Genomic DNA, 26,883 nt, shown 5'->3' with positions numbered 1-26,883 from the left:
AACTTGTAAAATCTTTTTAAAGGACCTTATTAACGACTGCTCTCCTTATTCACCTGGAAATTCCTATTACAGTGTGTGTGTGTGTGTGTGTGTGTGTGTGTGTGTGTGTGTGTGTGTGTGTGTGTGTGTGTGTGTGTGTGTTCACCATATCTCTGCAAGAACCGAGGAGGGAAGACCCGACTGCAAGAAGAACTTCCTGGCCTGCTCCCCTGGAGAGAGAGAGAATGAGAGAGAGAGAGAATGAGAGAGAGACAGAGAGAGAGAGAGCGAGAACGAGAGCGAGAGAGAGAATGAGAGAGAACGAGAGAGAGAGAACGAGAGAGAGAGAACGAGAGAGAGAGAGAGCAAGAGAGAGAGAGTAAGAGAGAGAAAGAGCAAGAGAGAACAAAAACAGAAAAGACATCACAGTATGGAGAGATGGGGGAGAAAACCGTAGTAAAATATTGGTGTGGATGCATGCGGTGTCTTGGTACCTGAGATGTAGCCCATGGTGGGAGAGAGGGTGTCAAACTGTTTATCATGTTTGTTCCTCTCTTCTGGAGAGATAGCCCACACACTGAGGTCACCTGGAGACGGAGAGAGGGAAGAAAAAGACAGACACCCATCTCAGTTCTCCCAGAGGGAAAGGCCTACACATCTATCAGGGCACGTCTGTCAGGACATGTCTGTCAGGACACGTCTGTCAGGACAAGGCAAACAGGTCTGTGGTAGTAAGACACATTTTTACACTTTAGTCATTTAGCAGACACTCTTATCCGGAGAAACTTACAGTAGTGAGTGCATACATTTTTATACTGGTCCCTCGTGGGAATTGAACCCACAACTCTGGCATTGCAAGCGCCACACTGTACCAACTGAGCCACCCCCCCAGGGGCTTACTGAAAGTGGACATGGGGCTTACTGAAAGTGGACATGGGGCTTACTGAAAGTGGACATGGGGCTTACTGAAAGTGGACATGAGGCTTACTGAAAGTGGACATGAGGCTTACTGAAAGTGGACATGAGGCTTACTGAAAGTGGACATGAGGCTTACTGAAAGTGGACATGAGGCTTACAGTACAGGACAATATTACTTAAATCTATTGATCCAGTAGGTAGAGTATGTTTGTGCTGGGACTGATCTGTCTTCTCAGTAGGGTTTCGCCCTGTTAATCCAGGCAAATTTCACATCGTAGCTTCAGATTGAACAGGGAGAACCACATAACAGAGGGACGTAGAGTTAGATAACACTAGAGTAGCGTCAGGGAGGGACGTAGAGTTAGATTACACTAGAGTAGCGTCAGGGAGGGACGTAGAGTTAGATTACACTAGAGTAGCATCAGGGAGGGACGTAGAGTTAGATTACACTAGAGTAGCGTCAGGGAGGGACGTAGAGTTAGATTACACTAGAGTAGCGTCAGGGAGGGACGTAGAGTTAGATTACACTAGAGTAGCGTCAGGGAGGGACGTAGAGTTAGATTACACTAGAGTAGCATCAGGGAGGGACGTAGAGTTAGATTACACTAGAGTAGCGTCAGGGAGGGACATAGAGTTAGATAACATTAGAACAGCCTCAGGTACAGTAGACAGTAGATACACAACTAGAACAGACTCAGGTACAGTAGACACACCACTAGAACAAACTCAGGTACAGTAGACAGTAGACACACCACTAGAACAGACTCAGGTACAGTAGACACACCACTAGAACAGACTCAGGTACAGTAGACACACCACTAGAACAGACTCAGGTACAGTAGACACACCACTAGAACAGACTCAGGTACAGTAGACACACCACTAGAACAGACTCAGGTACAGTAGACACACCACTAGAACAGACTCCGGTACAGTAGGCACACCACTAGAACAGACTCAGGTACAGTAGACACACCACTAGAACAGACTCAGGTACAGTAGACACACCACTAGAACAGACTCAGGTACAGTAGACACACCACTAGAACAGACTCAGGTACAGTAGACACACCACTAGAACAGACTCAGGTACAGTAGACACACCACTAGAACAGACTCAGGTACAGTAGGCACACCACTAGAACAGACTCAGGTACAGTAGACACACCACTAGAACAGACTCAGGTACAGTAGACACACCACTAGAACAGACTCAGGTACAGTAGACACACCACTAGAACAGACTCAGGTACAGTAGACACACCACTAGAACAGACTCAGGTACAGTAGACACACCACTAGAACAGACTCAGGTACAGTAGACACACCACTAGAACAGACTCAGGTACAGTAGACACACCACTAGAACAGACTCAGGTACAGTAGACACACCACTAGAACAGACTCAGGTACAGTAGACACACCACTAGAACAGACTCAGGTACAGTAGATACACCACTAGAACAGACTCAGGTACAGTAGACAGTAGCACCACTAGAACAGACTCAGGTACAGTAGACAGTAGACACACCACTAGAACAGACTCAGGTACAGTAGGTACACCACTAGAACAGACTCAGGTACAGTAGACACACCACTAGAACAGACTCAGGTACAGTAGACAGTAGATACACCACTAGAACAGACTCAGGTACAGTAGATACACAACTAGAACAGACTCAGGTACAGTGGATACACCACTAGAACAGACTCAGGTACAGTAGACACACCACTAGAACAGACTCAGGTACAGTAGACACACCACTAGAACAGACTCAGGTACAGTAGATACACCACTAGAACAGACTCAGGTACAGTAGATACACCACTAGAACAGACTCAGGTACAGTAGATACACCACTAGAACAGACTCAGGTACAGTAGATACACCACTAAAACAGACTCAGGTACAGTAGATACACCACTAAAACAGACTCAGATACAGTAGATACACCACTAAAACAGACTCAGGTACAGTAGACAGTAGATACACCACTAGAACAGACTCAGGTACAGTAGATACACAACTAGAACAGACTCAGGTACAGTGGATACACCACTAGAACAGACTCAGGTACAGTAGACAGTAGATACACCACTAGAACAGACTCAGGTACAGATGATACACCACTAGAACAGACTCAGGTACAGTAGACAGTAGACACACCACTAGAACAGACTCAGGTACAGTAGATACACCACTAGAACAGACTCAGGTACAGTAGACACACCACTAGAACAGACTCAGGTACAGTAGATACACCACTAGAACAGACTCAGGTACAGTAGATACACCACTAGAACAGACTCAGGTACAGTAGATACACCACTAGAACAGACTCAGGTACAGTAGACAGTAGATACACCACTAGAACAGACTCAGGTTCAGATGATACACCACTAGAACAGACTCAGGTACAGTAGACAGTAGACACACCACTAGAACAGACTCAGGTACAGTAGATACACCACTAGAACAGACTCAGGTACAGTAGATACACCACTAGAACAGACTCAGGTACAGTAGACAGTAGATACACCACTAGAACAGACTCAGGTATAGTAGATACACAACTAGAACAGACTCAGGTACAGTGGATACACCACTAGAACAGACTCAGGTACAGTAGATACACCACTAGAACAGACTCAGGTACAGTAGACAGTAGATACACCACTAGAACAGACTCATGTACAGTAGATACTCCACTAGAACAGACTCAGGTACAGTAGACAGTAGATACACCACTAGAACAGACTCAGGTACAGTAGACAGTAGATACACCACTAGAACAGACTCAGGTACAGTAGATACTCCACTAGAACAGACTCAGGTACAGTAGATACTCCACTAGAACAGACTCAGGTACAGTAGACAGTAGATACACCACTAGAACAGACTCAGGTACAGTAGACAGTAGATACACCACTAGAACAGACTCAGGTACAGTAGATACACAACTAGAACAGACTCAGGTACAGTAGATACACAACTAGAACAGACTCAGGTACAGTAGATACACAACTAGAACAGACTCAGGTACAGTAGATACACAACTAGAACAGACTCAGGTACAGTAGATACACCACTAGAACAGACTCAGGTACAGTAGACAGTAGATACACCACTAAAACAGACTCAGGTACAGTAGATACAGCAGTAGAACAGACTCCGGTACAGTAGACACACCACTAGAACAGACTCAGGTACAGTAGAAAGTAGATACTTCACTAGAACAGACAAAGGTAAAGTAGACAGTAGATACACCACTAGAACAGACTCAGGTACAGTAGACAGTAGATACACCACTAGAACAGACTCAGGTACAGTAGATACACCACTAGAACAGACTCAGGTACAGTAGACAGTAGATACACCACTAAAACAGACTCAGGTACAGTAGATACAGCAGTAGAACAGACTCAGGTACAGTAGATACACCACTAGAACAGACTCAGGTACAGTAGATACACCACTAGAACAGACTCAGGTACAGTAGACACCACTAGAACAGACTCAGGTACAGTAGATACACCACTAGAACAGACTCAGGTACAGTAGACACACCACTAGAACAAACGCAGGTACAGTAGACAGTAGATACACCACTAGAACAGACTCAGGTACAGTAGACAGTAGATACACCACTAGAACAGACTCAGGTACAGTAGACACACCACTTGAACAGACTCAGGTACAGTAGACAGTAGATACACCACTAGAACAGACTCAGGTACAGTAGACACACCACTAGAACAGACTCAGGTACAGTAGACACACCACTAGAACAGACTCAGGTACAGTAGACACACCACTAGAACAGACTCAGGTACAGTAGACACACCACTAGAACAGACTCAGGTACAGTAGATACACCACTAGAACAGACTCAGGTACAGTAGATACACCACTAGAACATACTCAGGTACAGTAGACAGTAGATACACCACTAGAACAGACTCAGGTACAGTAGACAGTAGATACACCACTAGAACAGACTCAGGTACAGTAGATACTCCACTAGAACAGACTCAGGTACAGTAGATACTCCACTAGAACAGACTCAGGTACAGTAGACAGTAGATACACCACTAGAACAGACTCAGGTACAGTAGACAGTAGATACACCACTAGAACAGACTCAGGTACAGTAGATACACAACTAGAACAGACTCAGGTACAGTAGATACACAACTAGAACAGACTCAGGTACAGTAGATACACAACTAGAACAGACTCAGGTACAGTAGATACACAACTAGAACAGACTCAGGTACAGTAGATACACAACTAGAACAGACTCAGGTACAGTAGATACACCACTAGAACAGACTCAGGTACAGTAGACAGTAGATACACCACTAAAACAGACTCAGGTACAGTAGATACAGCAGTAGAACAGACTCCGGTACAGTAGACACACCACTAGAACAGACTCAGGTACAGTAGAAAGTAGATACTTCACTAGAACAGACAAAGGTAAAGTAGACAGTAGATACACCACTAGAACAGACTCAGGTACAGTAGACAGTAGATACACCACTAGAACAGACTCAGGTACAGTAGATACACCACTAGAACAGACTCAGGTACAGTAGACAGTAGATACACCACTAAAACAGACTCAGGTACAGTAGATACAGCAGTAGAACAGACTCAGGTACAGTAGATACACCACTAGAACAGACTCAGGTACAGTAGATACACCACTAGAACAGACTCAGGTACAGTAGACACCACTAGAACAGACTCAGGTACAGTAGATACACCACTAGAACAGACTCAGGTACAGTAGACACACCACTAGAACAAACTCAGGTACAGTAGACAATGCGACTCAGTACAGTAGATACACCACTAGAACAGACTCAGGTACAGTAGACAGTAGATACACCACTAGAACAGACTCAGGTACAGTAGACACACCACTTGAACAGACTCAGGTACAGTAGACAGTAGATACACCACTAGAACAGACTCAGGTACAGTAGACACACCACTAGAACAGACTCAGGTACAGTAGACACACCACTAGAACAGACTCAGGTACAGTAGACACACCACTAGAACAGACTCAGGTACAGTAGACACACCACTAGAACAGACTCAGGTACAGTAGATACACCACTAGAACAGACTCAGGTACAGTAGATACACCACTAGAACATACTCAGGTACAGTAGACAGTAGATACACCACTAGAACAGACTCAGGTACAGTAGACAGATACAGGAGCTGGATAGTGGTGCTGCAGTGAACAGCACAGTGAGCTATAACCTGCTGCCGCAGCGAGGACAGTCTGGAGGGGAGAGACTCAGCACAAAATTATAATACAGCTGAATGTGCTATTGAGGGAGAGCGGGAAAATTACCGAACACACACACACACACACACACACATGCATAAAGCCGTGGTCTTACCATTCATGGCTGCAGGTGGCAGAGGGGGCGGCTCCCGTTCTTCTACTCAGCCGGCTAGCTCACAGTCATCTGCAAAAAACACACACTCACACTAGTGTCCGAGCACAGAAACACACCGAGCAAAACGTCCTCTCATTAATAACCAAGGGAGGGCAAAGCACTGCTCACCCCAACTCTGGTAGAGAGAGAGAGAGGGCTAAGAGAGAGATAAAGAGCGAGAGATAAAGAGCGAGAGACCCCCGGACTTATTCCACATTTTGTTACATTCTGAATTCAAAAATCTACACACAATAACCCACAATGACAAAAGTGAAAACATGTTTAGACATTTTTGCAACTGTATTCAAAAATGAAATACTTAAATATCTCATTTGCATAAGTATTCATGCCACTGAGTCAATACATGTTAGAATCACCTTTGGTAGTGATTAGAGCTGTGAGTCTTTCTGGTTAAGTCTAAGAGCTTTGCACACCTGGATTGTACAATATTTGCACATCATTATTTAAAACATTCAAGCTCTGTCAAGTTGGTTGTTGATCATTGCTAGACAGCCATTTTCAAGTCTTTCCATAGTCAAAACTGTAACTAGGCCACTCAGGAACATTCAATGTCATCTTGGTAAGTAACTCCAGTGTATATTTGGCCTTGTGTTTTAGGTTATTGTCCTGCTAAAACGTGAATTCATCACCCAGTGTTTGTTGGAAAGCAGACTGAACCAGGTTTTCATAGAGGATTTTGCCTGCGCTTTGCTCTATTCCGTTTCTGCTTATCCTAAAAAACTCCCAAGTCCTTGCCGCCGACGTGGGCCACCACCACTCACGAGGACTGTCTGCTCACGAGGACTGTCTGCTCACGAGGACTGTCTGCTCACGAGGACTGTCTGCTCACGAGGACTGTCTGCTCACGAGGACTGTCTGCTCTTGTTCTCCGTGGCCGACAAGATTAAGACATTTAAGCATGTTAACCCTTGCAAGTCTGCCGGCCCAGACGGCAACCCAAGCCGCAACCTCAGAGCATGTGCAGACCAGCTGGCTGGAGTGTTTATGGACATATCCAATCTCTCCCTATCCCAGTCTGTCGTCCCCTCTTGCTTCAAGATGTCCACCATTGTTCCTGTACCCAAGAAAGAGAAAGTACCTGCACTAAATGACTATCGCCCCATAGCACTCACTCCTGTCATTATGAAGTGCTTTGAGAGACTAGTCAAGGACCATATCACCTCCATCTTACCCGACACCCTAGACCACGTGTCAAACTCATTGCATGGAGGACCGAATGTCTGCAGGTTATCGCTCCACCTTTGTACTTGAAAGAATTAAAGTCACTAATTAGTAAAGAACTCCCCTCACCTGGTTGTTTAGGTCTTAATAAAAAAATTATAAAACTAAATAATCACAAACACTCGGCCCTCCATGTAATGAGTTTGACACCCCTTCCCTAGACCCACAACAATTTACATACCGCCCCAACAGATGCATGGATGTAGCAATCGCACTGCCCTACCCCATCTGGACAAGAGGAATACCTATGTAAGAATGCTGTTCATCGACTACAGCTCAGCCTTCAACACCATAGTGCCTTCCAAGCTCATCACTAAGCTCGGGGGCCTTGGGTCTGAACCCCGCCCTGTGCAACAGGGTCATGGACTTCCTGAAGGGCTGACTCCAGGTGGTGCAGGTAGGCAACAACACCTCCACCACACTGATCAACAACAAGGGGGCCCCACAAGGGTGCGTGCTCAGCCCCCTCCTGTACTCCCTGTTCACCCATGACTACGTGGCCATGCACATCTCCAATCATCAAGTTTGCAGGTAACAGAGGTAGGCCTGATTTCCAACAATGATGAGACAGCCTACAGGGAGGAGGTGAGAGCCCTGGTGGAGTGGTGCCAGGAAAATAACCACTCCCTCAACGTCAACAAAACAAAGGAGCTGATCGTGGACTACAGGAGAAAGCACGTCCCCGACCACATGAGTGGAGAGGGTGAAAAGCTTCAAGTTCCTCAGCGTGCATGTAAAATGGCGAACCCAGAGAAGCCAAGGGAGGTGATAGGTTGGAATGAAGAGGACCCACGATTGTACAAAAACAATACTTGAATTTATTACAGAGGCAGGGTTTCAGGATACAAGGCCTGTCTCAAGCAGTCCATAGCAGCAACATTCAGGACACGAAAACTCAAAGCTCAGCCCCTCAATAGGCTTCCTACTGCAGCTAAGACTGGGCCTAAATGGTAAACAGCATAACTAGGAGATTACCCTTTTTCCAGCTCTAAACAGAGCCCAACTCCCCTTACTGGGACTAAATATAGTCCACCATAACAGCCTAAATCAACTGCCTGTACAACAACAAACTGCTATGGAGCACATTGTAAGATGGTGTTCAACTCTCAGTTGAAAGAAAAGGAAAACATTTATCCCCTTTGATCCTCAACCCCGCCAACACTTATTAACCAATGAGAATCAGCATTTAATTACAATAACTTTACTTTGGCCTCCCGAGTGGCGCAGAGGTCTAAGGCACTGCATCACAGTGCTAGCTGTGCCACCAGAGATCCTGGGTTCGAGCCCAGGCTCTGTCCCAGCCGGCTGCGAACTGGAGGCCCATGGGGCGGCGCACAATTGGCCCAGCGTCGTCCGGGTTAGGGAGGGTTTGGCCAGCAGGGATGTCCTTGTCTCATCGCGCACTAGCGACTCCTGTGGCGGGCCGGGCGCAGTGCACGCTGACCAGGTCGCCAGGTGTACAGTGTTTCCTCCGACACATTGGTGTGGCTGGCTTCCGGGTCTGATATGCATTGTGTCAAGAAGCAGTGCGGCTTGGTTGGGTTGTGTTTCGGAGGACGCATGGCTCTCGATCTTCGCCTCTCCCGAGTCCGTATGGGAGTTGCAGCGATGAGACAAGACTGTAACTACCAATTGGATACCACGAAATTGGGGAGAATTAAATAAATAAATTACTTTTTTAAATTAGACCAGGTAACACTATGGAAAACATGATTTGTTAATTGCACTCATTAGTTTAAAATCACCATGTACAATTTAGGTAAAAAGACAGAGCTACATCAAATAGAAGATGATTAGAACTACTACTGAGGGAGACTGAACGCATGGCTGAACTACACGCTAATTATCTAACCCACCACACCTGGCTTAAACCTGAGCAACCAACTCGGTAGCAAACAACAAAGGTCAGGAACACCTAAACTGGTAGACAGCCATGCATGGACTTGTGCACTTTATCCAAACCACACATGTATATACTTTGAAGCATTTAAGATAATATTAACTTCCATTTTAAAATGGTGATGGGGCCAGACTAAGGCTGCCTCATCACAGTGCACATCACTGACAACCTGAAAATGGTCCATCCACACAGATAGTGTGGTGAAGAAGGTGCAACAGCGTGCCTCTTCAACCCCAGGAGGCTGAAGAAGTTTGGCTTGGCCCCTAAAACCCTCAGGAACTACTACAGATGCACCATTGAGAGCATCCTGTCGACCTGTATCACCGTCCGCAACAGCCGGGCTCTACAGAGGGTGGTGAGTCACTGGGGGAACACTGCCTGCCCTTCAGGACATCTACAGCACCCGGTGTCACAGGAAGGCCAAGAAGATCATCAATGACCTCAACCACCCGAGCCACGACCTGTTCACCCCGCTACCATCTACAAGGCGGAGACAGTACAGGTGCATCAAAGCTGGGACCGAGAGACTGAGAAACAGCTTCTATCTCCAGGCCATCAGACTGTTAAATAGTTATCATCAGCCGGCCTCCACCCAGTACCCTGCCCTGAACATTAGTCACTGTTACTAGCTGGCTACCACCTGGTACTCTACCCTGCACCTTACAGACTGCTGCCCTATGTACATAAAGTCAATGAACAATAGTCACTTTAATAATGTTTGCATACTGTTTTACCCACTTCATATGTAAATACTGTATTATAGTCAATGCTATATAACTACTGCTGTACACACCTTTTCTATTCATACACTGTCCATACATTCTACAGTGATGGAAAAAAGTATTTGATCCCCTGCTGTTTTTGTACATTTGCCCACTGACAAAGAAATGATCACGATAATTTTAATGGTAGGTTTATTTGAACAGTGAGAGACAGAATAATAACAACAAAAATCCAGAAAAACGCATGTCAAAAATGTTATAAATTGATTTGCATTTTAATGAGGGAAATAAGTATTTGACCCCCTCTCAATCAGAAAGATTTCTGGCTCCCAGGTGTCTTTTATACAGGTAACGAGCTGAGATTAGGAGCACACTCTTAAAGGGAGTGCTCCTAATCTCAGCTTGTTACCTGTATAAAAGACACCTGTCCACAGAAGCAATCAATCAATCAGATTCCAAACTCTCCACCATGGCCAAGACCAAAGAGCTCTCCAAGGATGTCAGGGACAAGATTGTAGACCTACACAAGGCTGGAATGGGCTACAAAACCATCGCCAAGCAGCTGAGTGAGAAGGTGACAACAGTTGGTGCAATTATTCGCAAATGGAAGAAACACAAAAGAACTGTCAATATCCCTCGGCCTGGGGCTCCATGCAAGATCTCACCTCGTGGAGTTGCAATGATCATGAGAACAGTGAGGAATCAGCCCAGAACTACACAGGAGGTTCTTGTCAATGATCTAAAGGCAGCTGGGACCATAGTCACCAAGAAAACAATTGGTAACACACTACGCCGTGAAGGACTGAAATCCTGCAGCGCCCGCAAGGTCCCCCTGCTGAAGAAAGCACATATACATGCACGTCTGAAGATTGCCAATGAACATCTGAATGATTCAGAGGACAACTGGTTGAAAGTGTTGTGGTCAGATGAAACCAAAAATGGAGCTCTTTGGCATGACCTCAACTCGCCGTGTTCGGAGGAGGAGGAATGCTGCCTATGACCCCAAGAATACCATCCCCACCATCAAACATGGAGGTGGAAACATTATGCTTTGGGGGTGTTTTTCTGCTAAGGGGACAGGACAACTTCACCGCATCAAAGGGACGATGGACGGGACCATGTACCATCAAATCTTGGGTGAGAACCTCCTTCCCTCAGCCAGGGCATTGAAAATGGGTCGTGGATGGATATTCCAGCATGACAATGACCCAAAACACACGGCCAAGGCAACAAAGGAGTGGCTAAAGAAGAAGCACATTAAGGTTCTGGAGTGGCCTAGCCAGTCTCCAGACCTTAATCCCATAGAAAATCTGTGGAGGGAGCTGAACGTTCGAGTTGCCAAACGTCAGCCTCAAAACCTTAATGACTTGGAGAAGATCTGGAAAGAGGAGTGGGACAAAATCCCTCCTGAGATGTGTGCAAACCTGGTGGCCAACTACAAGAAACGTCTGACCTCTGATTGCCAACAAGGGTTTTGCCACCAAGTACTAAGTCATGTTTTGCAGAGGGGTCAAATACTTATTTTCCTCATTAAAATGCAAATCATTTTATAACATTTTTGACATGCGTTTTTCAGGATTTTTTTGTTGTTATTCTGTCTCTCACTGTTCAAATAAACCTACCATTAAAATTATAGACTGATAATTTCTTTGTCAGTGGGCAAACGTACAAAATCAGCAGGGGATCAAATACTTTTTTCCCCTCACTGTATACACATACCATCATATACATTTACAGTGTATTTACACTGCATAAAAATATAAACACAGCATGTAAAGTGTTGGTCCCATGTTTCATGAGCTGAAATAAAATATCCTTCCATATTCACAATACAAATTGTTTATTTCTCTCAGATTTTGTGCACACATTGTTTACATCCCTGTTAGTGAGCATTTCTCCTTTGTCAAGATAATCCATCCACCTGACAGGTGTGGCATATCAAGAAGCTGATTAAACAGCATGATCATTACACCGGTGCACCTTGTTCTGGGGACAATAAAAGGCCACTCTAAAATGTGCAGATGTCACACAACACAATGCCACAGATGTCACAAGTTTAGAGGGAGCGAGAAATTGGCATGTTGACTGCAGGAATGTCCACCAGAGCGGTTGCCAGCAAATGTAATGTTCATTTTTCTACCCTAATCCACCTCAAAATGTCTTTTTGTAGATTTTGTATTATGTCCTACCGGCCTCACAACCGAAGACCACGTGTATGGCGTGTGGGTGAGCGATTTGCTGATGTCAACGTGAACAGAGGGCCCTATGGTGGCGGTGGGGTTATGGTATGGGTAGGCATAAGCTACGGACAACCAACACGATTGCATTTTATCAATGGCAATTTTAATGCACAAAAATACCTGATCCACGCCCCTCCATTTTTTTTTAAGGTGTCCGTGACCAACAGATGCATATCTGTATTTGCAGTCATGTGAAATCCATAGATTAGGGCCTAAAGAATATATTTAATTTGACTGAATTCCTAATATGAACAGTAACTCAGTAAAATCGATTACATTTTGCATGTTGCGTTTATATTAAAAGAAATTGGGGAAAAAAATGTATGTTCAGAATTGACCAAAGGGACATTTCTAAATTGATAAAACGGGACGGATCTGGCCCGTGGGCCACCAATTGAATAGCCCTGCCCTAAAGGATGCTGGAGGTTGAGGCTTTAGAGTTGATCTGTCCTGTCCATAGAACCTTCCAGATGGGAAGGCTTGGACAGGTGTACTAGAGGTAAACTGGTGTGGTAATGGCGGAGGGGGAAGAGACAGAGGGAGGGGTGGAGGGAAGGAGGGGTGGGTCACTCTCCCTCTCAGACCCCATCGGACTTTCTGTCCTTCTCCCTGGGATCTAAGGGGTAGAGGCTAGGGGCTGTTTCTGTACAAACCTGTCTGTATCAGTGAGAAAGGTGTCCGTGTAGGTGCCTGTCTGGAAAGGAGAAAGGCCTAATCCAGGATGCAAAAGAGTTTAGGAAAACATTACAAACAGCCAGGGATACCCTAGGTCTCTGTGGAGCCTGCTGACACATAACACTGAGCAGCACAACAGGAGAGAATGGGGTCTGACAGGACAGAGAACACAGGCAACGCCATGTTTACAATCCATATAGAGGAGCGGAGGAGAGGAGACAAGGCCTGGGAATTGCCAGGAACCTCACGATACAATCAGAATACTTAGCTAAAGCCATCTAGCGCTAGCTAAAGCCATCTAGTGCTAGCTAAAGCCATCTAGTGCTAGCTAAAGCCATCTAGTGCTAGCTAAAGCCATCTAGTGCTTGCTAAAGCCATCTAGTGCTAGCTAAAGCCATCTAGCACCCCAAAAATAAGTATATGGATTCTGCACTGACCACATCTTGTGTTGAAAAGGAGAGAATACCGCTACAGAGAGAACAGAGTGACAACTCTGGGTCTGTAGAGATTACATTACATTACATTTAAGTCATTTAGCAGACGCTCTTATCCAGAGCGACTTACAAAATGGTGCATTCACCTTATGATATCCAGTGGAACAACCACTTTACAATAGTGCATCTAAATCTTTTAAGGGGGGGGGTTAGAAGGATTACTTTATCCTATCCTAGGTATTCCTTAAAGAGGTGGGGTTTCAGGTGTCTCCGGAAGGTGGTGATTGACTCCGCTGTCCTGGCGTCGTGAGGGGAGCTTGTTCCACCATTGGGGTGCCAGAGCAGCGAACAGTTTTGACTGGGCTGAGCGGGAACTGTGCTTCCTCAGAGGTAGGGGGGCCAGCAGGCCAGTGGTGGATGAACGCAGTGCCCTTGTTTGGGTGTAGGGCCTGATCAGAGCCTGAAGGTATGGAGGTGCCGTTCCCTTCACAGCTCCGTAGGCAATCACCATGGTCTTGTAGCGGATGCGAGCTTCAACTGGAAGCCAGTGGAGAGAGCGGAGGAGCGGGGTGACGTGAGAGAACTTGGGAAGGTTGAACACCAGACGGGCTGCGGCGTTCTGGATGAGTTGTAGGGGTTTAATGGCACAGGCAGGGAGCCCAGCCAACAGCGAGTTGCAGTAATCCAGACGGGAGATGACAAGTGCCTGGATTAGGACCTGCGCCGCTTCCTGTGTGAGGCAGGGTCGTACTCTGCGAATGTTGTAGAGCATGAACCTACAGGATCGGGTCACCGCCTTGATGTTAGTGGAGAACGACAGGGTGTTGTCCAGGATCACGCCAAGGTGACATCAGAACACCAGTTAACCCTGTCATCATTCTCTGTGGGAGTTCTACTCTACCAACAGGGAATAACACAACACAAATCAGGGCTGAGATACAGAGACCGAACAGAAAGGAGAGAGGGTAGGGACAACACAGTCACTGTCTATACCTCTCACTGGTCTATAGAGGCTATTTCCGTTCGGGGCGATGAGCGCTGACTCCCACACACCTGAGTCATCCTGTCACAGCTCAGGAATGCAGACTGACAGTTCTGAGAGAGAAATATAGAAATAGGGAAAAAAAGTTGAGAGAATGAGAGCATGTAGGGTGGATAGAGGGATACGCCTAGCCATGACGTGGCCTAAAGCCCATCTCACCATTGTGACATCAGGACTTTAAATGGTAAACTCTAGAGCTATTTGAATCACTGCAACATGAACACTGATTAATTGTGTTTACTTTTCTTTCGGGGCATGCCTCTCCCTCCATTGTTTCACCCTGGAGCCTTTGGGTGAGTTCCATCTAGAAACTCCCTCTACACCGGCCTGTACAGATGATCATTAGGCCTATAGACGGATTAGCTGACAACGTCAGGAAAACGATGCAGGAGTTTCAATGGGGCAGAAGTCTGTTTGTTTGTTTGTTGTGATTCTGGACGGCCAGACAGTTAGCAATAATGACAAGAAACTGTGGGGAATCGTAAGTGGCTCGTTTGAGCTAGTTTCATCTGGTTCTTGATACCACGTCTTGTTTTGAGGTGTTTTGACTGATGCCATGTCTATGCTAATATGGCTCAAATTCACTAGCTAGCTAACCAACAACTGTATCAATGTATTTGAGAATCAACATGTGCTCATTGTGCAAATGTATTTATGTTTCAATAAACATTGGAAAGGAAATATAGTTTACATGACGTCAACAGTCTCTCTGTCTCTGTTAATGATGCACCAATATGACATTTTTGGCCGATATCCAATATTTTTATTGCCAAAACAAACAATACCAATAACCTATCTTTAAAATTTTTGCAGCCTTTTAAGCATTCTAGTATAGTTAAATAGTTTAAACAAAACACACACAGACCAAATAGTTATTTTGTAAAACATCATCAAAACAGATTTCTTTCACTTACTTGCTGTGCTGTTTCGTTGTTCAGTCTCAACCAGGATTTCATCATACATGTCAAGCAGTGAAGTTTCAGCTGTGTCCGTCTGTCCGTGGCCTTTCTTCCTTGGTGCGCACTGTCACTGTGTCCGTTTCCATCTTGTTCAGCTGTGTCTAACATTTCACGCAAATGTTTGTCTGCATCGAAGTAGCGGTCCTTGTACCTAGCGTCGAGCATGGTGGCGACACAGTAAAGAGGCTCAGAGAGAATGCCACTGAATCGCTTGTTCACAGCCTCTTGTAGAGTACTTTTGCAAGTTAACCCCACGGTCTGTGTCGACAGTTTTGTTGAGCAGGCGTTTCAATGCCATGACAGAGGGTATCACGTCTGCTGCAAACGCAGTTGATGACATTATTTCTCCAGACAGTTGTTTGAATGGAGTGTGGTCATGTTTCAAACATGTTCTCTAATGCCATTGGAATGGCAGCAGCGTATAAGAACCAGCTCATTCTTGAGCATGCAATTCGGCTTTCCTCAGTTTCGAAATCCTCGTCGACCCACTGTGCCGTCAGACTCAGCACTGCTCATGGGGCTGACATCGCTGGTCCAATTGTCAGTCGTGAAGCTAATAGCAGTGACGCCCATAGTAAGTAGTTCATGGATGTGCGTTTCAACAATACTGTGTAACTCCAGTAGGGCAACTTCCTGAAAAATAGCACCAACTTAGTAGTGTGTACCGGAGCTCGAGGTGCTCAACCAGTCAGCGAAATCCAACATCATCCACGACAGAGAACGGTTGATTGTCAAGGGCAATGAATTCCATTAGCTTGGCGTTAATGGATTTCACCTTTGAGTTGTCTCGCTGAAATTTTATTACTCTTTCAAATGACTGCTCGACTTGAACTTGTTTAGTTGTTGGAAATGTGCGCTTAGTATTTTTCTGCTTTTGTTCTGTGTAGAGCTGTATTTTTCATGGCGTCATTACGTTATCTACCTACGTTACAGAGGTATGCACGTCAGCTTTGACATCGGTTTTGCACATCGGCATTAAACTAGACATTGTGCCGATGCCGATGTTGGCATGTTTAGCTAATATCGGCCGATTCCGATATGCTTACCGATATATGGTGCCTCCCTGGTCTAAGCCAACCCTGTCTGTTTAGCCCCATAGTACCAAGCTCATCGGTTCTGTTGCTAAACAACCAACCCGTAAGTGGAGGCTCCTCAGAGGAGGAAGAGAAGGACCATCCTCTAATGTGAATTTCATAACAATAAAAATAGTGAAACATTTAAAAAGTTATCCTTTTTAGATAAAACTATACTAAATACATCCACGTCACCAAATTATTTATTAAATCACACTGTTTTGAAATGAAGGTCTACAGTAGCCTCAGCAGCACTCTGTAAGGTAACACCATGGTGAGGCCGAAGGACAGCTAGCTTCTGTCCTCCTCTGGGTACATTGACTTCAATACAAAACCTAGGAGACTCATGCTTCTCACCACCTTCCATAGACTTACACAATAATTATGACAACTTCCGGAGGACGTCCTACAACCTATCAGAGATCATGCAGCATGAACTGACATGTTGTCCACCCAATCAAAGGATCCGAGAATTAATCTAGTACTGAAAGCATAAACTTCAGCTAGATAGCACTGCAGTGCGTAAAGTGTGGTGGGTAGTTGACTCAAAGAAAGAGAAAGACAATAGTTTAACAGTTTTGACCAAATAATTTCTTCCAAAATCATGGAGAGAGAGATAGATATTTGGTAGTATTTATTTTCAATTTCACTAGTTTAGCCTACTCAAACAGAGAGGGATGCTATGTTAGATAGCTGGCTATCCAATACTGTAACTCTTCCAAGTCAAGGTAAGCTTTTGGTTTTATTACTTTATTGCCACCGATGTAACTGCTAAATTGTTTTCTGACTATACACTGCATTGCATGATTGTAGCAGGTTTACTAACGTGTTAGTTCTCAATCATTTTGAATATGAGGTGACAATGATGTAGGCTGTGTGTAGCAGTTAGCAGTCATGATAAGAAGGTTTGGCTTGGAAAGGTTTTTTTCTCCTGGTCACATACCGCTGATGTGTTGTGCACTGAAGTCCACAAGCGAAGGCGTGTAGATAGTTGTGATAAATAATGATATATACAAGGATCAAAGTGACCATGCTGTTTTATATGACTGCTATGAAAGTGAACTGTTTGCGTGTGATCAGGGGTGTATTCGTTCCGCCAATTCAGTTGAAAAACGGTTCTTAAAAACGGAACGAAATGGGGATAAACATAACTGAATTTGTCCAATAGAAACTCTTGTTTGCAACTGTCGGACTAATGATTACACCCTAGATCAGCTAGATGCAAGCAAGAGTGTGTAAGGTGGTATTGAATGAGTCACTGTCAAAATTCTAAATGGAATATGAATGACAGTCATCCAATACGCTGTAATAGAAATAAGGCCATGCTATTTAAACAAAAGAAAATCATCCTACCTGATCTTAAAAACGGCACCGACCGTCACTGCAACCCATCTATAGCATATTGATGTGGTCCTTGACATATTGAACACCTCTCCAGGCACCTCTCCAGACATCCAGGCACTCCAGGCATCTACAAGACCATGCTAGGTAGAGTTCCCCCTTATCTCAGCTTGCTGGTCACCATAGCAGCACCCACCTGTAGCACGCGCTCCAGCAGGTATATCTCTCTGGACACCCCCAAAGCCAATTCCTCCTTCGGCCGCCTCTCCTTCCAGTTCTCTGCTGCCAATGACTGGAACGAACTACAAAAATCTCTAAAACTGGAAACACTTATCTCCCTCACTAGCTTTAAGCACCAGCTGTCAGAGCAGCTCACAGATTACTGCACCTGTACATAGCCCATCTATAATTTAGCCCAAACAACTACCTCTTCCCCTACTTTATTTATTTATTTATTTAGCTCCTTTGCACCCCATTATTTCTATTTCTACTTTGCACTTTCTTACACTGCAAATCTACCATTCCAGTGTTTTACTTACTATATTGTATTTACTTCGCCACCATGGCCTTTTTTGCCTTGAACTCCCTTATCTCACTTCATTTGCTCACTTTGTATATAGACTTATTTTTCTACTATATTATTGACTGTATGTTTGTTTTACTCCAGGTGTAACTCTGTGTTGTTGTATGTGTCAAACTGCTTGCTTTATCTTGGCCAGGTCGCAGTTGTAAATGAGAACTTGTTCTCAACTTGCCTACCTGGTTAAATAAAGGTGAAATACATTGTAAATATCTGTATATCTGTCTGGACCTACAAAGGATGAGGTTCTCCACAGCCAATCACAAACAAGATGGAGATCAGGGCACGGTTTCCCAAAAGCATCTTAAGGCTAAATGAATAATTTAGCCCTAATGGTTTTAACGATGAACTTAACCTTGATCTAGAGAATATTAGGTCACCTGATCTCATCTAGGCTGGATTGGCTATCTGGATGAAGGCTTAATATGGATTAACGGGTGAGGAGCTACTTAAAATCCCTCCCTGATCACAGTCAAGACCAGAGCTGGAGAACAGCTAGCTACTGTTGGCATAGTTTGGGTTATGAGATTCAAGATGTATCACTTAAAATGTATTCCAAACATAAACCATTGATTTCAAAGTTGAACGAACCATACAACTCTATGCTCAAAAACTATTTTTAACAAATTCACACTGAACATTTTACAAAACCACATTTACTGGAAGAACTGTGCAAATGCAAAGTTTGGTAAGAGAATTTCGGTACAATCTCTTAGTTTTTTTGTCTCCTGAGGTTTTCCAAAAAGTCTTAAATATCTGCTCCGAATTAAGATTCACCGATGTCTTCAGAAAGAATGGGGTGTCAGCTACGACATGACACATTGACTTTGAAAAAATATATTTTGGTTATTAAACTAGGTTTACATTAAGTGAAGTGGATTTACACCCGGTAACAGAATTTCATCATGGGATCTGTACTACATAGAAATGCATATTTATGAATATGAATGTCATTCTCTTCATGGTGATGTATCCTAAATAGGTACACAAAAAGGTATAAATATACAATATCCTCCTTTGCATATTTGGGTATTAAACAACACACTGGCTATTATTTTAATGAGTTCCGCCCCCAAACAAGACCAATTTTGGTTGGTCCACATAGGACCAAATCTGATCCAATCATAGAACGCCTGTTTCACAAGTTTCAACATCAAAGTACAGCACAGCATAGAACAGTAGAGTAGATTAGAGTTCAGTACAGTATTTAATTTCAATAATACCAATTACCCCACTGAAGACGTTCCTTAAAAAAAAAGTATACTCGGTCATAAGACTTTATATGGGCCAATAAAATTCAGAATAAAAAGGAAAGTTTGACATCTCCCATTGTCTGAGGGTGGTTTTAACCTTCCTGACTTGGAAGTGTATCAACTCGCTATTCCAGGGCTTCTACTTGTGACATATTGTTCAATGCACTAAAGAGGAAGAATGGGAACATATTGGAGATGAGCTCATCCCCAGAATATTTTTACATGTCTATTTTCAAAGGATAAAGTTAAGAACATCAACAACTTCATAGTTAGGAACAACATAAAAACATGGAAGAAAATGAAATGTATTCTACAAAAAAACAGTATTACTCCATAAAAACACAACCTTATGGAACAATACTTGGAAAGCTTTTGGGAATTCACCGATACATTGGTCCGCATGGAAAACTAAAAGGAATAGAAACCGTAAACGACTTAGTAACAGGTCATTAAAAAGTCATTTTGGACTGACCAATTTAGATATTTTCAATATCACAGCTCTATTTATCCCCGTCCCATCCCTTGACACAGCTCTGTTTATCAATTTCCATGTCTCGACACAGCTCTGTTTGTCCCCGTCCCGTCTCGACACAGCTCTGTTTGTCCCCGTCCCCTAACACAGCTCTGTTTGTCCCCGTCCCCCTGTCCCGACACAGCTCTGTTTGTCCCCGTCCCCTAACACAGCTCTGTTTATCCCCGTCCCCTAACACAGCTCTGTTTGTCCCCGTCCCCTAACATAGCTCTGTTTGTCCCCGTCCCCTAACACAGCTCTGTTTGTCCCCGTCCCCTAACACAGCTCTGTTTGTCCATGTCCCCTAACACAGCTCTGTTTATCCATGTCCCCTAACACAGCTCTGTTTATCCATGTCCCCTAACACAGCTCTGTTTATCCATGTCCCCTAACACAGCTCCGTTTATCCATGTCCCCTGTCACAGCTCTGTTTATCCATGTCCCCTGTCACAGCTCTGTTTATCCCCGTCCCCTAACACAGCTCTGTTTATCCCCGTCCCCTAACACAGCTCTGTTTATCCATGTCCCCTAACACAGCTCTGTTTATCCATGTCCCCTGTCACAGCTCTGTTTATCCATGTCCCCTGTCACAGCTCTGTTTATCCATGTCCCCTGTCACAGCTCTGTTTATCCATGTCCCCTAACACAGCTCTGTTTATCCATGTCCCCTAACACAGCTCTGTTTATCCATGTCCCCTAACACAGCTCTGTTTATCCATGTCCCCTGTCACAGCTCTGTTTATCCATGTCCCCTAACACAGCTCTGTTTATCCATGTCCCCTGTCACAGCTCTGTTTATCCATGTCCCCTAACACAGCTCTGTTTATCCATGTCCCCTAACACAGCTCTGTTTGTCCCCGTCCCCTAACACAGCTCTGTTTGTCCCCGTCCCGTCCCCTAACACAGCTCTGTTTATCCATGTCCCCTAACACAGCTCTGTTTATCCATGTCTCCTGTCACAGCTCTGTTTATCCATGTCCCCTAACACAGCTCTGTTTATCCATGTCTCCTAACACAGCTCTGTTTATCCATGTCCCCTAACACAGCTCTGTTTATCCCCGTCCCCTAACACAGCTCTGTTTGTCCATGTCCCCTGTCACAGCTCTGTTTATCCATGTCCCCTGTCACAGCTCTGTTTATCCATGTTCCCTAACACAGCTCTGTTTATCCATGTCCCCTAACACAGCTCTGTTTATCCACGTCCCCTGTCACAGCTCTGTTTATCCATGACCCGTAACACAGCTCTGTTTATCCATGTCCCCTGTCACAGCTCTGTTTATCCATGACCCGTAACACAGCTCTGTTTATCCATGTCCCCTAACACAGCTCTGTTTATCCATGTCCCCTAACACAGCTCTGTTTATCCATGTCCCCTAACACAGCTCTGTTTATCCATGTCCCCTAACACAGCTCTGTTTATCCATGTCCCCTGTCACAGCTCTGTTTATCCATGTCCCCTGTCACAGCTCTGTTTATCCATGTCCCCTAACACGCTCTGTTGCTGTCACAGCTCTGTTTATCCATGTCCCCTGTCACAGCTCTGTTTATCCATGTTCCCTAACACAGCTCTGTTTATCCATGTCCCCTAACACAGCTCTGTTTATCCACGTCCCCTAACACAGCTCTGTTTATCCATGTCCCCTGTCACAGCTCTGTTTATCCATGACCCGTAACACAGCTCTGTTTATCCATGTCCCCTGTCACAGCTTGTTTATCCAACCCGTAACACAGCTCTGTTTATCCATGTCCCCTAACACAGCTCTGTTTATCCATGTCCCCTAACACAGCTCTGTTTATCCATGTCCCCTAACACAGCTCTGTTTATCCATGTCCCCTAACACAGCTCTGTTTATCCATGTCCCCTGTCACAGCTCTGTTTATCCATGTCCCCTGTCACAGCTCTGTTTATCCATGTCCCCTAACAGAGCTGTGTTTATCCATGTCCCCTGTCACAGCTCTGTTTATCCATGTCCCCTGTCACAGCTCTGTTTATCCCCGTTCCTCACTAGCTCTGTTGTTGATCCCTATTTGATGGCCCTCAAGTTATGGAAAACAAAGCAGGTTGTGTGCAGTGCAGTCTGCTTGACAGTGATAAATAATCAACCATGAGTTCAACCTTCCCCACCTGCTCTATACAGGTGAGTCTGGATCATTCAGCGCTACCCAAATGAATGCAGGCCTAATAGAAGATAACAAATCTAATACCATGTCCACTCCACTATCAACAACAGCAGCCTGCCTGGGATGTTACATCTGTGTAGAATCACATCACCAAGGTTTGCTGCCAGAAAACAAAAAGTAAACAGTCATGATGCTTTATACAGTATGATTTTTATACTGTTTGGAATGACCAGATGATAATGATTGAAATTGCTGTTTAGTCCCTGGGTATGTAGATCCATGGACAACATCAGACACAAAACAACCGTTCAAGTGGAGGATAGGACGATTTGTATTATTTACAATGTAGGCTAACAGTATCAATAGTATCAGAACCACTTTGCAGTGTGCTATGTTGTACTGCTGCTATCAGATCTAAAACTGACACCTAGCTGGCTACTGTGGAATTCTCTGATCACTTCTCTCAAGCAAGAGAGACTCATTTGCAACCTGCTTAACAAGTTTGGTTTGAGAAATCTAAGGGAGTTTAGTGCATGAAATACGGTTTTAAACACAGCAGACTAATTATTAGCTGTCTAGACAGCTAAAATGACAAAGCAGACGTTGCTATCGTTTAGTCGACCAACTTCAAACGAGTTCGTGTGAGGAAGGCACACTATCAGTGTTGATTTAAAAAACAATCCATATTTCAAGTGCATCATCATCAACAACAACAACAACAACAACAACAACAACAACAACAACAAAATCCCTAGTTAGGCATAATACAACTATTACGTAGCTAAGTACATTCAATCAATATTTTATTAAAGTAAGGGCAGTAGCTCAATGTTTTCGCAAGCAATATCATCCCAACAAAAATAGCATGGGCTCGCTGGGAAAGGCAGTTTGGGGTCGCTTACCTCTCACCATTGGGCAAAAAAACCGTCAACTTTATCTTCTTTTCTGTCCCCAGTGAAAAATCGAAATACCCCCGACAAGATCTCCCTGGCGTTATGCAGCAGTCTCGTAATGGCAGGATGGTGTAATTCCGAGAGTAATGTGTAGTTTAATAAACCGGACCTGTTGCTGACAGCTTGGTCACATAGACAACATGGATAATAGGTGAGTCGCCGGTGCGCGGGCACGTCGAAGTTTGACTGGGAGGATGGGAGCGCGCATGGAGTTATCCAGCTGATTAGACAATCTTCATCGTCGGTATCGTAACGTTCGCACATTTGTTTGTGCATGCCGCCACCTACTGTGCGGGAGTGTGTGGTCGATCACGTTACATTTTGTGATACAAACATTTAAAGGAAGCACCATTTAAAATTGTACCAACAACTAACCCTACACCTATATAGCATAACTTTGACCCTTACTGCTCCTACTCCAGGCTGATGGCCTGGGAGGACAGGTCTCTTTCGTTCAACACACCTTGTTACTCTTCTGCAGTAAAACATTGTACACCCAAGTACTTTTTAAAAATGTTTAATTTAACCTTTAATTTAACTAGACAAGTCAGTTAAGATCAAATTCTTATTTACAATGACTGCCTACACCAGCCCAACCCGGACGAAGCTGGGCCAATTGTGCTCCAACCCTACGGGACTCCCAATCACAGCCAGATGTGATGTAGCCTGGATTTGGACCAGCTACTTCTCTGCAGCTGTCAACACAACATCTATTCCCTGTTATTTGCATTCCATTTATGCGGTACAGGTGATAACCATGGCAATTAATGCTAAGAAGCCAACCTTACTGAAGCACAAATTTGTATCTCTATGTATTGGCCTAGGACTACTACTCACCCCTGACCTATCATCCTCTACTCAGCATATGGCACCTTCTGTTCGACTCTGACACCCTCAAACTGCCTCTATTGCACCGGGAACTTCTGATCCCCAGCAACATATCCCCCCGATACGACACATTTGTTTGTCCCATGCCGTCCTGCACAATTCTCACATCTCGGAATCTCCATCCTATACACTGCTGCATCATGACCATAAGCTTGGCATCTAAAACACCTTAGTGGGTTCGGCACAAAAGCTCTCAAGGGATAACTGACATATACTAACATGACTTTGCCAGTTAAAGACTCCGCTTCAAAACTCAAAAGGACAGACCGTGTCTTCTCAGTTTCAACACGCTCGCCACCGGGTCTGCGTCACACCAAACAACAGACATCACAGACACAGGGAATCCTCCATTTCAGTTGCTCCACCTCAACACTTAACGACACCCCAATAATCACTCCTTTTAAAGGCGCCCTGCTCCGGAGAGCAAAGCAAGTCACAGGTCTTGTCCCAAGACGTGTGATGCGAAGCACCTGCTCCCTCTGGGTGGAAGAAACATGGAAAATTATCACAAGTCCAAATCGAGCAACCTTCACTGATTTAACAGTAACCAATTTATTTTCCACCCAGCCTGAGACTAAATGTGGGTCAGCCAAAAGGCAACGATCCACTTTCTCCAAAAATGTTACTCCCACAGGGCCAGAATCATTCTTTGCATGACCATCGGTGTGAGGCTGGGACTCTGAGGTCTCCACCACACCTACCACCACAGGTAATTCATCCTCACTCTCATCAAGTTCAATTTGTGAGCCATCAGAGACAGCAGAGTACGTTTTGTAGTACTTGGTGCCATTCTTCCTCAACACATTTTCCCTCCTGCACTGGGCTCTTCTTCTTCCTCACTGTCCATAATCACATCTATCTGTTCACCACACTCATGCCTCACCTTCATCCACTGTACTGTTTGCAGAACATACCCACCTTCTGTTTCGCTAGCCTGGCCATGCCTGCAAAATGTGCCACAGTCGTCAGCCAGGTCTCCTCCTCGTCATCCATCTTGGGACGTGTCACATCCTTCCACCCCTGATCTAAGGTCAGTTTTGCGGTCAGTTATTGGTCGTGTACCCCTCCTAAGACGTTGCATGCATTAACTAATGGTTGGGTGCCACGTCATCAACTGCACCATTGGGCATCTGATTACTATATTGCTGTGTTCAAAACAACTGGGAACTCTGAAGAAAAAAAGCTAGTTCCGACAGTGGAAAATTCCATGTCGGAAACTCGGGCATCTTTCTAGAGCTCCGACTTTCCGACCTCAAGATCACTGGCATCATGATTTGACCTTGTCGTCGTCGTCGTCCCCCCCCCCCTCCCCCATTTGGTAAACTGTGACAGAAGGTTAGATAGGCTGGGACAGTCTATTTGTACCCCAAAGACAATTCAATTCAATTTTGTGTGATTAGGAAACATGGCATAGTAATTTAATAGGATCTCTGTGGTTGTACTGCCAGAGGGTAAACTGATCCAAGATTTATGCCTACAGACATACTGACTTCCCAAGCCAGCCACACACACACACACACACACACACACACACACACACACACACACACACACACACACACACACACACACACACACACACACACACACACACACACGGCTCAGCTCACCCCTGGAAGTTGCCCCATCAGTTCTTTGATACATTTTAAATTCTACTGCCTAAAGAGGCCTTGCAGTTGCGTCACAATCACCTAGCAACTGCACCAGGCGCCATGTTGGAAGACCAGAGTCAGTCTGGTGGAGTAGCCACTCAGCTGTTGTCGAAAGAATTGATGCTGTAGTCTCCCAACTTCCCTCTATGGACGGGTTGGTTGTTTAGCAACAAATCCGACTGGTGCACAACTATGGGGTAAACTATATTTCATCCCCAACGTTTATTGAAAACAAAGTTGCATAATGAGCATTTGATTCTCAAATACATCTTTACAGTTGTTGATTAGCTAGCTAGCAAATATTTTGCCATATTATCATCAGTTGTGTTTATTCATGGACGCCAAGGGAAGCCACCCCCCCCAAAAAAACATGAAATTATTTATCTTTCATGTCTTTGTGTTTCATAATTGTCCTTCAATTCACAAAAGGCAGAACGTATCTGACAGGAGAAAGCATACGAGCGAGTAAAACAGCATCCCTCTGTCTCTATGTGTAGGCCATCTATCTGATACTGTCTGATCCAAATGAGTATGACATTGTTGCCACCCGTAGCGAGAATTTGGACTCCCTTGACATTAAAAGTATAAAAAATGTGCCAATCAGCGTTGAGCTAAACTGAGCGAGTTCAACTGTGAATGGTCCTGCCGGGAAGTAAAAAAGTGTAAAGGAAAGGCAGTTTGGAGTTGTTGTCTCTTCTGTCAAATCCCATTGAGAGCATACGTCATTAACAGAAACAACTTGAATTGTTGCATCTCGTTGTGTTGTTGTCCTCCGGTGGCTGGCTAGCTAGCTACAATTAGCCCTTTTTTAAATTAGCCATGGATGGAGATAAGGATTTGGACTTGTGGTTTTACATAATTTTCAGTACTGGCCAATTATTATAATGGTGATTCTGATCCAACCATTAATTCATACATTGATGTTTCCCTGGTCTGAGAG

General features: G+C 44.6%; 1 protein-coding gene across 1 annotated transcript in view; it reads right to left on the bottom strand.

Annotated features, from left to right (window-relative positions):
- Window positions 1-23,603, bottom strand: part of LOC106611341 (intersectin-2-like) — a 115,667-nt gene extending 92,064 nt beyond the window's left edge. Inside the window, 4 exon segments of the mRNA XM_045723678.1 lie at window positions 146-209; window positions 474-566; window positions 6,319-6,387; window positions 23,353-23,603. Coding sequence (XP_045579634.1) covers window positions 146-209; window positions 474-566; window positions 6,319-6,325 — 164 coding nt within the window. The 5' untranslated portion in view covers window positions 6,326-6,387; window positions 23,353-23,603.
- Window positions 23,604-26,883: the final 3,280 nt, after the last annotated feature.

The sequence above is a fragment of the Salmo salar genome, chromosome ssa09 (assembly GCF_905237065.1).
Source record: "Salmo salar chromosome ssa09, Ssal_v3.1, whole genome shotgun sequence".
Lineage (NCBI taxonomy): Eukaryota > Metazoa > Chordata > Actinopteri > Salmoniformes > Salmonidae > Salmo > Salmo salar.
The sequence above is the reverse complement of the archived record's forward strand: the minus strand, read 5'-3'. Positions and strand labels throughout refer to the sequence as shown.